At 35.4% G+C, this 15,163-nt stretch overlaps 1 protein-coding gene across 1 annotated transcript in view; it reads left to right on the top strand.

Moving 5' to 3' along the window:
• The window catches only part of SYT14 (synaptotagmin XIV), a gene marked incomplete at both ends in the record, with an annotated part of 29,251 nt that extends 18,495 nt beyond the window's left edge, over positions 1-10,756 (top strand). Inside the window, 2 exons of the mRNA XM_010078376.1 lie at positions 8,242-8,510; positions 10,307-10,756. Coding sequence (XP_010076678.1) covers positions 8,242-8,510; positions 10,307-10,756 — 719 coding nt within the window. The remainder of the gene's footprint in view (positions 1-8,241; positions 8,511-10,306) is intronic.
• Positions 10,757-15,163: the final 4,407 nt, after the last annotated feature.

Here is a 15,163-nt window from a genome sequence, read left to right as displayed (position 1 = left end):
CAAATATGGATATTCCCACCCCTCAGACATCACTGATTTATCTCTTTGCTCTGTTGACATTGCTTTTCTCTCAGATCTGAACCACTTTTTTGCATGTCATGTGTTTTATTTTCCCCATTCCTTCACCTTTCTTCCTCTGTCATTTTTGCTTTGTTATTTCAGCTGTTTGTAATTTTTCATTCCTGTTTGTCTCTTGTTTGTTCTTTGTTTCTCTCTTTGCTCTTTTTCTCATTTTCTATACAGATCTACTAAACTTCTCTCCCTCTTTCTTTCGTTTGTTCATCTACCAACAAGCTATCACTTTTTTTCTGAACCATTGCACCTACTTTCTCCTTTTGCCTCTTATTTTTCTTCTTCTTCCTTTTTTTTCTCCACCCTAATATTGTATTTTTTGTTTTCTCTTCCTTCTCTTCCACTACAGAGCTGATGATAATGGAAAATTCTGTGGGGGTATATCTCTTAAGAAGCTAGTGGCTTGGAGGTTTCCATGTTGGTGGTGGTACACAATTCAGGTGAATTTTAGATTAATAATAATTTACAAGGCTTGAAGTAAAAATAATAATAATAAAAAACAAACCAGAAGAAATGGCTAGGGTACTAGTCTTAAAAGACTTGGTTTATGTTCCGCACCTTTCTGTGATTATGAGCACTTCTGAGCTAGATTCACAACAATCTTTATTAGCTCTTATTTAAACCTGTACTTTAGTTATCGATCTGTAAAGTGCCAAACATATTAACTTCTACTATTATAGTAGTACTATTATTGACTATAATATATATTTAATTTATATATGTTAACAGTTATGAGATATCTGGATGATCCCAATTTGGGTATTTTAAGCAGATGGGCAGAAAATTTAACTCATGCCCTGTTGAAGTGGTTCATGCAGAATCATTGTGCTGTCTGTTAGTGACTCACTCTAACAGAGTATCCTTTGCACTCAGAATTGCTATGAAAATAAAGCAAAGGAATCAAAGCAAACTTTGTGTTCCTATTCTACAAGCAGTTCTTGATGGAAAATATCTTTTCTGTTTCATTTTCACCAGTTAAGGTAGTAATAAATAGAGAGCTAAAATGCTAGGGAACTTTAGACAATTTTTTTAAAAAATTACACAAAGCAGCTACCAAGGTGAAGCTGTTTTTAAGAAACCATGAAGTTATTGCATTTTAAGTTGCAGAAAGAGTTCTCACTAAAGGAACTAGTTGTATCTTATTTAAAATGAAAGTATGGAAAAAAGTGATGGAATTCTGATAATTAAGGAACACATTTAAGTGCAGTATATACTGCTGAATGGATCTCATTTATATCACCAAATAAATAATTTTTGAGATCTTAGAGGGGGTTTCTGTATCACTTAGAAAACTCTGTATTCTTTTTTTTGTCAAATAAAAAATTAACGTGCCTGAAATGAGCTCCAAAATATTAAAATTTTCAAGAAAATGATACATGTAACACATTAATCTTGCTTTCTAAGCTCACTTGAGACCAAATAGAATGAGAGCAGGACCATTACAGGAATGTTAGCTGTATGTTGCAACACTGGGTTGATTTTAGACCTCTGTGGGATCTTTTTAATCTTTTCAGAACTTTATGCTGCTGCTCAACTCCTGTGCTTAAATACTGCAGCAGTAGTAGTATTAAACTGGACTGGAATTTGAACTGTAATTTAAAGTGAAAATTGTACTCAAATGAAGTACAGCAATGACAGGAAAATATTTTCTAAGCCCGCATTTAGCTGCTATGGTCCAGAGGTATAAGGGGATGCTACTATGCACACACTGGTCAGAAATGGGGATTCTCAGGGGCCTGAGATGGTTTACAGTGGGTAGAGTTTTCAAAGCTTTTACCTGTTAAGCTCTGAATTTCTCTTAAGCATCCACGAATGCTGGTGAGATTGCTGAATTTGGGTGAATTTTCACAGAGATGATAAAAGGCTTGTCACCAAGACACACTTAAGATTTCAAAGCCAGTTGTCAATCACCTTCTGCAAGCAGGACTTTTAGTGGATTTCAAAGGCAGGCAGGGAGGAAGGGTCTATGAATTTATTTAACTTACTATCTTTTTGAAAGTGGTATTTTTCTTACAATTTTGATAACTCAGAAGAAATTAACAGTGAACAGAGGTGCAAAGGAATACCTGTTCATTTATGAAGTTAGCCAACACAGGGATCTGAAAAATAATGTAAAGGAAACTTGTCTGCTTATAAAAACAGTAAAAGTGAAACCAGCATCTAAATGGAACTGAAAATAAGTTTTTTCTACCTGAGAAGTTGAGTGAACGTAGTAGTACAAATGCTTTACCTAAGGAAATAAAATTGTGGAAAGGAAGGCAAACAATTTTACAAAGCTTTAGAGATGGATATAGTCTCAGAAGAGAAGAGTTTTGGAAGTCTCCTTTTAAAAGTGAAAAAAAAAATGTTCTGGAAAGCTTGATTTATTGATACTTGCATCAAGAAGAGACTAAAATATTGAACAAATAGATTTAAGCAGTATTTAGATGTATTTTGGACAGCTGGAAAGTGTAAATACAGAACCAGGTAGCAGAACTCCTTCCTATTCAAGTTAATAGAAATACAGTATAAGGAATTAAGCATGAAAGAAAATTAATTCAAGAGATGATAATGTATAATTTTCATTGAAAGCCAACCAAAATATTTGCGAAAGAAACAAAAGAATGTCTTCGACAGTTCACTATAATGCTTTAATAATGTATCTGTAGTTTAAATATTCTAATTTGGGCTAATTTTGGAAGGAGAAAGCTTGGGATTTTTCACCAGTGCAGTGCTTTTCTGTCTTGCTCTGTTAACAGAATGATAAATTCTTACAAATCAGAAGTGCTCTAATAAATGCAGAAAAGAACAAATTTCTTATGTCAGCAAACAAAACCAAGCTGTAGTTCTGGAGGCTCATGATGTAAACAGACAAATGAGGAAAATTACTATATGAGTATCAGTAACTTCAGTAGGTCTTAAACCTTTCCTGAGGATGAAAATTGGAGTTTTAAGGACTGGACATAAAGATAATTAAATAATTTTGGATTAGTTTTATTAAAAAACAAAAGAGAACCTTTTTATTACACGAATGACCAGTAGCATTCGCCTTAGAAAGTGAGGAAAATGCAAAGCTAAGAACTTCATATGATGTCAGATGTAAATAGCAACAACACTCTTTTGATTTCGGCAGGTCTGGGATTAAGCTCATAGTGTATGGAATTTTCTAAATATTAGGAAGCAAAAGGGAAATATTTTTTACTGAAAAAACAACCCAAACAGATGTGATGACCTTTCTTATTTATTGGTGAATTGCTTAATGTAAAAGATAGTTCAACTATGAATAAAAGTCTAAAATGTGGCAAATACAGAAAGAAACCTGATAAGATTTTTTTTTTTCCTGTTGTCGATAATGACCCCGTACCTTTCCTATATGCCCCTTTTTTTCATTAAGCAAGAGTCGTTCCATAAGTCTTTTGGAGAAGAAATAGAATAATGCCAAGATAATTTCTTTTATTGTGAAATAATGTATTTTTTTCCTTACAAAAATGCATGTAAGCTTTTCATTGTAAAGGAAGGAGAGCCCTGAGGTTTCATTCAATATTTAATGTTTATATTTTATACTCCTTGTAATGGGGGGTAATTCAGTCAACATAATATTTTTGGATGGTAGAAAAGTTCAAACATGATAATTCCATTTGGACTGTCTGTGCTGCATATCAGAAATCTCTAAGGGTATTTAATCATTCAGAATAAGAAAGGTTTCTTTAATTTTTAAACATATATTTCATTTTATGTTTTATTTAAATTGTCTTAACATTTACATAGAACCCCTTAAAGGCTTGAAAACTTGGAATTTACGTTGGATTAAAAAAATAAATAATTATGAAGCATAATGTATGTGGAGATATATTAGAGGAAGAAAAGGTACTATTGGAGTATGAAGATATTCTGATAATTACAAAATATGAATTGCAACAATTATTAATTTATATAGTGATTATGTGTTTTAAAGGAACTGGAAACGAGATTCCCAGAGAAGTTTTGCAGTAATGCTGCCTCCCACAATAGTATGAATATTTAAAGAAGTCATGTATATGAGAAACTCCAAGTTGCAAAAGTGTAGTTAATTACTCCTTATGAGACAGGGGAATTAAAACCACAATGATAGTTTCTTTTCCCATATGTTAGAGATGGATGTTCTTGGAATTACTTAGGAAATAGGGCCTAAGAAAGCTAGGTTTGTGCCGCTGCTGGAAACCTTTGGGAAAATTAATTAAGATAGCAAAGTCTAAACATTGTAAACATGGAAAAGAACATCACCAGCTTCATGATGAAATGTTGTCCAGCCTGGCATGCCCACTAGGGACCAGGAGAGAGAGGAGAAACAGGGAGCGTTGGGAGTAGAAAGTTCAATAGTAACTGAAAACCTAAAGAAAAAGCATTTCTTAGAGTAAGTTTGTGTATCTTTAAACTGTGATTCCACTCAGAAAAATGACTGGAAAAGTTTGTGTGTTTCCTCGTAGTTACCCATTGTATGTTCCAGGAGTGCTCATTTTGGCCATGGTTGCTGGGTCAGGTTTTACTGACAGTCCTTTGAAGTTGGTGGCAAGAGTATGTATCATTGCCCCTTGGCTTTCCATCAGTCCCCTGTACAGGGACTTAGGAAAACACATTAACTTTTTCATTGTTTAACAAACAGTGCTAAAAAGAAGCTATTTATTTACTTCTGACTTAAATGTGCTAATGACAGTTTACATGTTGTAATTTCTGAGTGTATCAGCAGAATGCTAATCTGCTTGTGTTTGTCAGGTATTTTGCTTATAATTGTGGTTTCTTCAGCTGTTGAGCAAGGACTTTACTATTACCACTGTACGAGTGTTTTCCCAGCTCACTAAATAAATTGGCAAAATCTACTCTCTCTTTGGTTTGAGAGCAGAACGTTTCTTGGGAAGCTTGCGTAGAAACCGTGCAACAATTAAGTTTAGATTTTCACTGTAACCATTTACTTGTTAGGAGTAACTCTTTAGCAGATGCTATTAGCCACGTTCCGTGGTCTTTGGAGGGTATTCTTTGGCTTTGCCACCCTATACCAGTATGTGCAAATGTAACTGTGTGGAAGTTTACAGATTAAATGAAAGGTACAAGGTATGGTGTAGACAGGGGTTCTATATATAAATACGTAACACTGCAGAACATGCTTTCCTTTCATCTCCAAATGGCTTTCTCCAATACAATCAGTGATAGACCAGCATGCATGAGCAGTGGCTTTTTGTTTTAAATTTAAATACATATGCAAAATGTTGTTGATGGATTGATTGTTGGAGTTAGTTGTTACGTCTATATAATTTTTAAAGGAAAATACCCAGGATCAGATTTTGGGTGTTGCTGTATTCACTTCTGTCGATGTTGTTTGTCCTTGATATCGTCAGTCATTAGAATGTCTTCATGTAATTAATATTTGAAGTATTTTCAGAGAACCATAACATGAAATTATCATTTTATTGCATAATTTACTGTGGGAAGGGGGAAATTAATTTAAAATGAGACATTTTCACATGAAAAATTCATTTGAGAACTTTGATATCTTTTTATGTAGAGAAACCTTTCATTCAAAAACAGTTTATGCCTGTTTAGACTGAGGTATCCTTAGATTTTTAAACCTGGATGTTTGTTTTAAGAATTTGCATGCTATTTCTCTTTGGTAAAGTAAACTTTCAGAAATAAATAGATAAAACCAGCCCAGTGTTTCAGCCTTTCCTGAGATTTTTTGAATCACAGATGGTTAATAAGAATTTTATTTTCTTCACTTCTTCCCCGCCTACATTAAAAGTACCTTTTCTGTCACACAGCCTGTGCGGTTTTCCCATAGGGACATATAATGGCATTCATCTAAGTGAAAAAAGTGAGTCACACAGTCATTTATTTACTCATGTAAGACAATAATGGTGTTGATAGTTACCCAGACACGCTCTCATTTCTTCAGACTGTGGAAAAGCTGGGAGTTAAAACGTCCTTGCAGACTAGACAACAAGTGAAAAGAAAGAAATTAAGTCATAGCTACATGGTGGTTACTGTCTCATTTAAGGCTGTTTGTTGCCTTTTAGCAACAATGAGCAGAAATGTTGTTGCTCTAAATTTGCTGGAATATTTAATTATACAAATTATGTAAAGGAAGTCCTGTTTTTATGGTATAGAGAGTCAAAGATATTTATTATTATTTTATCATGATTAAAATATCAATTTAGACTCTAAAATTATGTCTATCTAGTTTCATGGCCACAAGTTATCTAATATAAAAAAAAATAAAGTGCTTTGCCAGATCTCTCCATGTTTTGCAAATAACGCTTGCTCACTATTTCTGCATGATGATTTCAAGATTTTGACTGTCCCACTTAACTTTGTTTTGTATGTAAGGTTTTATGGGTATCTGCTAGAGGATTCTTAACAGTGGTATCATCTGGTAGGAGTGCTTTGCGTTGTTTTAATTACTGATTTGCCTTAGCTAAAGCTCTGAGGAATTCCATTAGGAGCCCAGTGAAGAGAAGAGCCCTGCATTCCCCAATTATCTTTGACACCTGTATTCATCTGTTCAGTAGAAGTCCTCCATAATGAGTTGTCCTGTCCCTGTCCTTCAGTCACCCAGCTTTGGGGACCTGCAGTACACACTGGCTCCCTTCTAGCCAGCATGTCTGCATTTGATTCCTGTGAATGGTGTGCACCAAGCCCATGGTGGTTTGGGCTTGCATCAAGTCCCAGAAGCCGTGAAATGTTCCTGCATGCCACAGTCAGGTACAGCCCAGACTCCCAAAAGGGGCAAAGAAGAGAACAAAAGGGAGCTTGTTGCAAAGACTGTTTCCCAAGAGAGCCATGTTACTGTGTTTGCAGCCTTGTTCCGTAAAGGGTAACTCTTAGGCATACTCTGTTTATGTGATAAGTGGAACAACTGGTAATTACCTCTGAAGCAGTTAAAAGGTTGATGTACTTGGTGTGAATTTAGGACATAGGCAGGGCTGTCCTGTATACAAAAATTTGATGATGAAACTAAAATGTACCACCTTTGTCGTGGGAAAGATCAGTTCCTTTCTTAGATGAATCTGAAATCAAAGCTTATGTTGTGCTAATGCTAATACTTCTGTTAACTTCATTGCTTCGTTGATTTTTTTCTGTGAGTGAAAGTGGCATGTCTGAGACCAGGAAAGATTGCTGCCTTGAAATTTTTGTGTATAAATTAATTCTATGTGTGAGTGGCATGGAAATCTTCATTGAAACCTCTACAGAAGATGTAAACAAAACATGATAGAGGTTTTATCGATCTTTGTTATTCCTTTCATTTCAGCTACTGCATACCTTGCTGTCTTTTCCCAACTCCAGTCATCTGTGTAATGCTGTGCAGTAAAACACAGCATCAAAAATTGAAATGTAATTATTTGTAATTAGTTGTCACTATCCGTAGCCACGCACCCTGGGTTTATTTTCTGAGGAGATGTGAAACTCCATTTCTATCTAGCTAGCTAGTGTAAGTGAGAAGCAAAGATGGTCAGCATCAAGTAGTAATCTCAAGCGCAAGATTGCTCATGGTCCTTTTTCTACTGTCTTTAGTGACTGAACCTAGTGTCTGACTTCTAGACACTGGGTGCATACCCTTTATCTGTCCTTAACAAGTAATAAGGAATTGTAGACACTGCTTCCCTTGTTAAATTCACCAGTGATCAGAGTTCACTTTTGTGAAAAGGCTTGTGTCTGCCTTTATTAGTGCCTTATTTGTCTTCAGAGTTTAATTTAATATCTCCCTGGGTGAACAACAGCATGGGAGGTAAGTAATCAGAAGTTTGATACCATGGCTTTAGGGAGTGCATTTTGTTTCCTTAATTGGTCTAAATTGCACCTGCACAGAATCAGTCTTAAGATATCTAAAGGTTTTTGCGAGGTAAGCATCCCTGAAATTCAAGCCTAGAATTTTTCTCGTGTCATATTTGTACTATATTTATTCAAATCTTGTTTACACTTGCTTTTTCTTTGCTTGTTTACTTTGCTTTTCCCCACTTCTGTTTAATCTGATAGATATTTTTTTCCATTTTTAAACATATATTTCAGTAATATTTGTTACCTAATTTAAAATGTAAAGGAAAAAAGAGACATTTATAGATTTTAAATACTGTGTCCAGATATTTGGACTTACCATTTTCCACAGAACTGTTCAACAGTAAATAATTAGAAAGTAAGTAAAGAATTTTCACTTATTCTCAGCAAACTGCATTCAGAGGATGAGAAGAACACCTCCGCTAGATGAACTGCAGCCGCCTCCATACCAGGATGATAGTGGTTCTCCTCATCTTTCATGTACGCCTTCTGAAGTCGGAGACAGTAAATGTGAATTTTCCCAGTGTAGCAACAGTCCAAGATGTTCATATAAGTGCCCAAGTGAGGGAAGCACGGGACACGAAATAGAAAGCTTTCATAACAAAGGATATGAAGAGGATGTACCAAGTGATAGCACAGCTGTCCTTAGTCCAGAGGTAAATGAAAACAGTTGAGTGTTCGGAAATGTCATGCAGTGCAACCTTGTGAGATTTTTTTTTTTTCCTGAAGATAAATGTACAGATATATGAACAGTAATGTTGCAGCTCATTCATTTTAAAAAAAGTTAGTTTGTCAGAAAATATTGCAATAGGATTTCAGATTGTTATCTATATTTAACTTTATGGCATCTTAACTTTCAAATCAGCTTGCAGTAAGAGTGTGGTTTTTTTTTTACAAGTCAGAAAGCTTCATCACACTATAAAGACTGTAGCCAAAATTCTTTTTCTTCCACATAATTTTTCAAATGACTCAAAAAAAAGTCTGTTAACACTTTTCAAAACAGACACCCATAATGTAAAATGCCTTTTATGAAAAAAAATTATTACAAAGAATTTATTTAAATTGTTGGTAGTAGTCTAGAGATTTGTATCATTTAGTTGGTTTTTTGTTTTTTTTTGTTTTTTTTTTTTTTTGCTATAAACTGTTCTGATACCTGTTTATTTTTACTATGGAGAGGTAATCTTCTCTGATGTGTATTTCCTTGGGAAGTATTTAACAATTACTTCACTGACATCTATGGGTAAATCTGAATTAGTGATGTCATGTGCAGAAGAGTCTCTTTTTGGTACAAGTTTGTCTTTTTTTTTTTTTCTCTACCTCAAGTTTTGAAGTGTGTATTAGGGCTCAGTCCTGATGTGCCAACAGCTGTTTCTGTCTTAATAGACCTCTTGGTAAATTGATGTTGCATATGTGGGGTATTGGTGCAACATCTAGAAGCCCCACCTGCTATGCAACTGCAAGGTCCTCCAGTAGCTGTCTGCATGTACCTGATGATCAGCTAGAACCACAGCCTGTATGAACTTCACTGCTGGTAAAGACATAGTGCGTACATATGGTGCCCTAACACATGGGCAGCAAATCAAATTCTAGTTCTTCCCTCTTTGTGTCATGCCAGTCGTTAATGTAAGTGTACCCAGTAACAACTGAGAATACTGCCAGCCTTTTTTGCAGCCACTCAGCGACTCGAAAAATGAAGCTTTCAGAGGAATGAATTCCCATAGCTGTGTAGCAACCAGTTTAAAATAAGAACGTACCATTTTTTTTTTTTAATCCAAAAGGCTTTATTGTGGCATCTATTCATTTCCATGAACAAGCATGTCTTTGATAATGTGAAAAGACACAGGACATAAATTTGTTTTAGGTTTAAAACAGTTTTAGAACTGATACCATTTACAGAAAGTTCAGAAAGTGTGTTTGAAACAGACACGTCTTACACAGTTCTAGTAAAATTACATTAATAAAGCTATGATAATTTTTGGCACATTGATAGAACCCTTGTGGACTGCAACAACAGCTGTGTGTGCAAGTAGCTGTTGTAATTCCTGTATTCTTTGCTGGCATCTCAATCACTAGCCAACTCTTAAGGCACTATAATATGTTAACTTAAAAATGTGTGTATGCTCACACTGAAATAACAACAAATGTATATGTATTTTAACATGTGGGGCACAGAAGAAGAGATCATAAATACAGCCTAATTTAGTCTGAGCTCTGTCTGATTGTCTCCTGGCTTTTAGCAGTATTGGTCAGGTAAAGTCTTTTGATTTTGTCTTGGCTGCTAGTTGGCTGCTCCTCAGGCTTTCAGTGTTTAATTACCTTGTTTATGAAAAGAACAAAAAGATCATAGTTGCTTCATATTTCTTACAGAAAGCCATGTATTTCAATGCTAGATTTAATAATAGAATACAATAAATAAATAAATAAAAAGCTGCTTTTTCTTCTTCTTCTTCAGGATATGTCAGCTCGAGGATCATCTTCACAGCTTCCTAAACCTTTTGATCCTGAGCCAGTAGCTAAATATGGCACACTGGATGTGACTTTTGACTATGACTCACAGGAACAGAAGCTTTTGGTGACAGTGACAGCTGTCACAGACATTCCCACATACAACAGGACAGGTGGAAGCTCATGGCAAGTACACCTAGTTCTTCTCCCTATAAAGAAGCAGAGAGCAAAAACCAGCATCCAGCGGGGACCATGCCCTGTCTTCACAGAGACATTCAAATTTAATCACATTGAGTCTGAGATGATTGGGAATTATGCAGTTCGCTTTAGACTGTACAGCGTACGTCGCATGAAAAAAGAGAGGATTGTGGGAGAAAAGATTTTTAACCTAACAAAATTGAATCTTCAAGGGAAGATGTCAGTGCCAGTGATACTGGAACCTTCTTACAGTCTGTCTGTGAGTATTAAATGAGGCAGAATAAGCATACAGTGAAAATACAGTGTCCTGAATTTTGTAAGAATAGTGTGTATATTTATAGAGTCATCACATCTACTCAATTTTTTTCAACAGTCATAGCACCATAATAGCACAACGATAATTTGCTTGTAGCTTCTCTAAGTACGTTCACTTTCCACCTGCAAAAGCTGTCCAGATTTTTCCTTACTTAGAAATTTTCAGTCTATAATAGGGATATAGAGGTGGATGTATGTATACATGCATACATGCAAGTACATATACATGTATTTATTAATCTTTACTCTGCTTTCCACAGCATTTCAATTAAAAAAAAAAAGATGCACAAGTAAGAGTCCTTCATCTGTTGCAATTACATCTTGGTTGCAATATGTATTTTCCTTTCAAGAAAGATAGGAAAGAGGAATTCTGAGAGCACAAAGCCATTGTCAATGACTTTGGATTAGGACCTTCTAAATAAATGATTTCTGGTTCAGTCTGAAGTGAAAAATAGTGTGAAAAGTAGTTCAAATTGAAAAGGATTTTTGTTTGCTGTGAAAAACCTGTACCTATCTGCCGAACAAAAATTTTTGTCCCCAAAAATAATTTTATGTTTTTAACAAAGCAAAGCAACAGTAATTAAGGGCAAACTTAGATATCGCTATTAAAACCCATGGAAGGTCACTGAATGAGCAGTAATGAGCTTCTCCTTTTTATTTAAGTATGCTTTTGTCCAGAAAGAGAATGTTTGTGACGTTGTGGTCAGGGCTTCCTAGATAGGAATGCTTGAATGTTTGTCGCTCAAGAGCTGCGCATGTGCTAAATAATGGACTTTTAGGGAATTTTTTAGCAAGGACATCCTTGTTTGGATATTGTATTGCTCCGGCAGGGGGATTGGACTAGATGGTCTTTCGAGGTCCCTTCCAATCTCTAACATTCTGTGATTCTGTGATATGTTTTGTGCATTTTTTGAAACTATCAATATAAGAAAAACAGGGTAAAGGCAAGAAAGAAAAATATTTTTTTTCTGGTGAAACAATGCATTTAATTTGTTCTGCATTTTCAAAAAAGTTTAGGTTGACAGAAATAGCATTTCTGTTGAACATGAGTATTACAAAGGACACTCAAAATGCTGTTGTATTTAATGACTAAAAATATATTAATTAGAATTAGTAAAAGCTGAGACTACAACTTGGGTCTCATTGAAGAGTGGTAATAGAGCATATTTTTTTAGGATTCCTTAAGTAGTACAAATCAGTCTATTCCAAGGATGAAATGGTTCACTTACCTAGTGTGACCTTTCTTAATACAGAGTTCGATAGTTTCACAGCTAGTAAAAAAGCACCCTGTGAAACAAAACATTGAATATTCTAAATGTTCTTGCTAAATTTGTGTGTGTTCTCAGTAGGTTCTGGTATAAAATTTACTAAAGTCAGTGAAAGAGGTTAATGAATGGGCCAGGCTTTTGATTGGTGTGTCCCATATGTGCATTGGTTATTCTTCTGTATTATTTTCTTGAGCTTCTGTGGCAAGGAAAGTAAGAACAAATTCTAGAAGGCATCAAAGATAGGAAGATTGTTATTTATTTTCTGTGATGGTAAGGGATACTATATCTGCATTTTTATTTCCTCCTTATTTTTTGAAGGAAGGAACAAGAATAAGGAATATTGGTAGGAAGTGGAAGTACCTTCCAAAGTTTGTTGCTGAAACACGGTTTAGGCAGATTTATCTTAGCCATACCTGTTGCTGGACAGGAACCTTCATAGTCTTTATAGCTTGAATGAGGTTTTTTGGAGCTATGCAAATCAGTTTTTAGGCCTTTGGAAATTCATTCACAACAGAGTTTATAGGTATTTTTCTATTATTATTTATAGCACATACCGTATTTTTTCAGCGAGTACATCTATTACAGGATTAATCATACAGTTATTTTGCAAGAGTGTTAAAAATTTATTTTGTTTTTAGGATGTGTGACTGGAAGTGGAGTCACTTGAGTTCAAGCCCTTGTTATTGCAAACAGGTCATACTGATCACAGATTTGTGAATTTTTGTCTGACAAAATCAGTTTGTTTCATTTCTAACCTACATTTCTTCATGGCCAATTTATAACCATTTGTTCTTATATGAGTATGGTTGCATGGTCCTTGAGCTTAATTAGTTCTTAACACTTCTTAGGTGTTTGCCTCTAGGTCTATTTATACGCATCGGTTGTACTCCTTCTCAACTGTCCCTTTCCTAGAATAAACCAACAGCAATCTTTATGTCCAAATAATCATAAATTCCAGAGAGGAGTTATTTAACAGCAAAAGTAAATGTTATTTCAATTTGGAGAGATCCAGCTGTTCAGGGATATTTGTAATTATAAAATCCATGATGAGGTACATTGTATATTCTGAATTAAATTGCCTTGTGCAGTTGCAGAACATTTTGTTGCTGTGAAGTGTTTATATTTGACAGCTTTTTTCCGGAGATATTTCTTGGACACATGACAGTTGCCCTATTTTTTTCCACTGCTTCTCATATGGATTTTATATATTAAATATGCCTTCTGTCACTGAAGCTTCCTAATCCATTGAAACATCTATGCTAAACTCTTCTGCAGAAATGTATTTTACTTGCTTCTGTCTGTGCCTGATACTATATTTATGTATTTTATTAGCTAATCATCTGGCTTCTGATTGTATAAGAACTGTTCATATCCTGTGAAGTTTAGTGTTTTTTCAGGCATACCTTAAAGCTATTCGCAAGGGAATCTGGTTAAAGGTAGACCAGCAAGTTCAGTGTCTTTGAAACACAGTGGCATGCTCACGTGAGCAGGCCTGCGATTCTGGTTATCCCTGAAGTATGGATAAGTACATGTTGTGGTGAATGCATGATACTAATATGTTCCTTAAATGGGTTTCAAAGCTAGACATGGCTTCAAATTTACAAATATATTCACAAACAATCTTTCTCACCCAGGATTCACCCTGCTCCTCGCCTTCCTACACTGCGTCTACCATCTTGCATTAGCAGGTATTATCCACAGTCCTGTTGCCGTTTGTCCTTAACAGTCCCGCGTCGCTGCAGTTCTCCCACGTAACAGGGAATTCCTTCTCGCGCAGTATCCTCAGCCTCCTTGTTTATCACACCCTTCCTTCCAAGTTCAGTGTATGTTTGAGTGAGGAGGAAGTGACAGAACCAATACGGGCTAGCCAGACCGCGGTTGTCACTGTGATCTGAGGCTGCCCCATTCAGATTTGGTAGAAAGTGGCTGTTGCATCAAAAGTTAATAGCAGGGCTGTACGTTGTGGTTTTGTCTGAGTATAGTTTGCTTAGGAAGACCTTTGTTGATGCTTTTAGAGACATTTTCCTTTTAGTCTACAATGGTAGACAAATTTTTGTTCACCCACCTTGGAGTTCAGAATCCATTGTGATGATGGGTTTTTTTCTTCAAGAAATCCCAGTGGACCTGTTTTCAGTTACTCTTCATTCTTCTCAAGCAAAGAAATTTTCCTGGCAGTGAACAACAGCCTCCAGTGTGATGTGATCATGAAAACATTTAAGCAGTTTATTGAGTGAAATCCGTTTCTTAAAGATAAAAAAAACAAGTATAATCCTCTTCACCATCCCAGAGGTTGCTTTTTGGTGTGGAATAACAGCAAACAATTTAGATTTTTTGATTGATTTTAGAAGTAGTTTCAACAACCAAAACGTGCCTCTTTCTGCTAAGAAAATCTAGTAATTGTTCATTATGTAGTCTCAATAACAAGGTGTTTACTTTGGAGAATTAATTTTTTTTTCTATAACATTCTCTATTTCTAACACATTGAACTCCCAGATGTGATCCCTATAACAAAGAGTGGATGGTGTGGACCTTCATATGTGCTTAAAGAATTATTTTGTGTATGTTTACTATAAATATCCACCGTGTCCAAAAACTATTTTAATTATAATTTTTTTTTGAGTGAAGGCACTTATGCATGCACTGTATCAAAGTGCTCACTCTTGCACATGCACGTGCACGCTGTCTCCACTTTGAGGACAATCAGGTGTACGTTGGTATATGCATTGTGCTTAAGGCACATGTTCCACATTGCCCTTTGTGCAGTGTATCTTCAGTATTCTTTCTAATGGATGTTTATCAGTTTGTAAACTCAGAAAAAAAGCTTTCATGCTGGCATTTCTTTCTTGTGAATTCTTGGCCATTATAGAGTCCAGCTGTCAGATTTTGTGCAAATCCTGATATTTCAGGCCTTATTGGTGACTTCACTACTGTGTTCTTATGGTATGGTCTATTCAGCATCCTATTTGGAAGGCTAAATACTAAAATTCTTATGTATAGATGTATCTTTACTAAATAGTAACTACCAGTACAGTAGTTTAAAATGGCTAACAAATAAGTGACTAAGACTTGTCTAGAGGGAAAAA

Source organism: Pterocles gutturalis, unplaced genomic scaffold (assembly GCF_000699245.1).
Source record: "Pterocles gutturalis isolate BGI_N339 unplaced genomic scaffold, ASM69924v1 scaffold50323, whole genome shotgun sequence".
Lineage (NCBI taxonomy): Eukaryota > Metazoa > Chordata > Aves > Pterocliformes > Pteroclidae > Pterocles > Pterocles gutturalis.
This window is presented reverse-complemented; position numbering and strand designations above follow the sequence as displayed.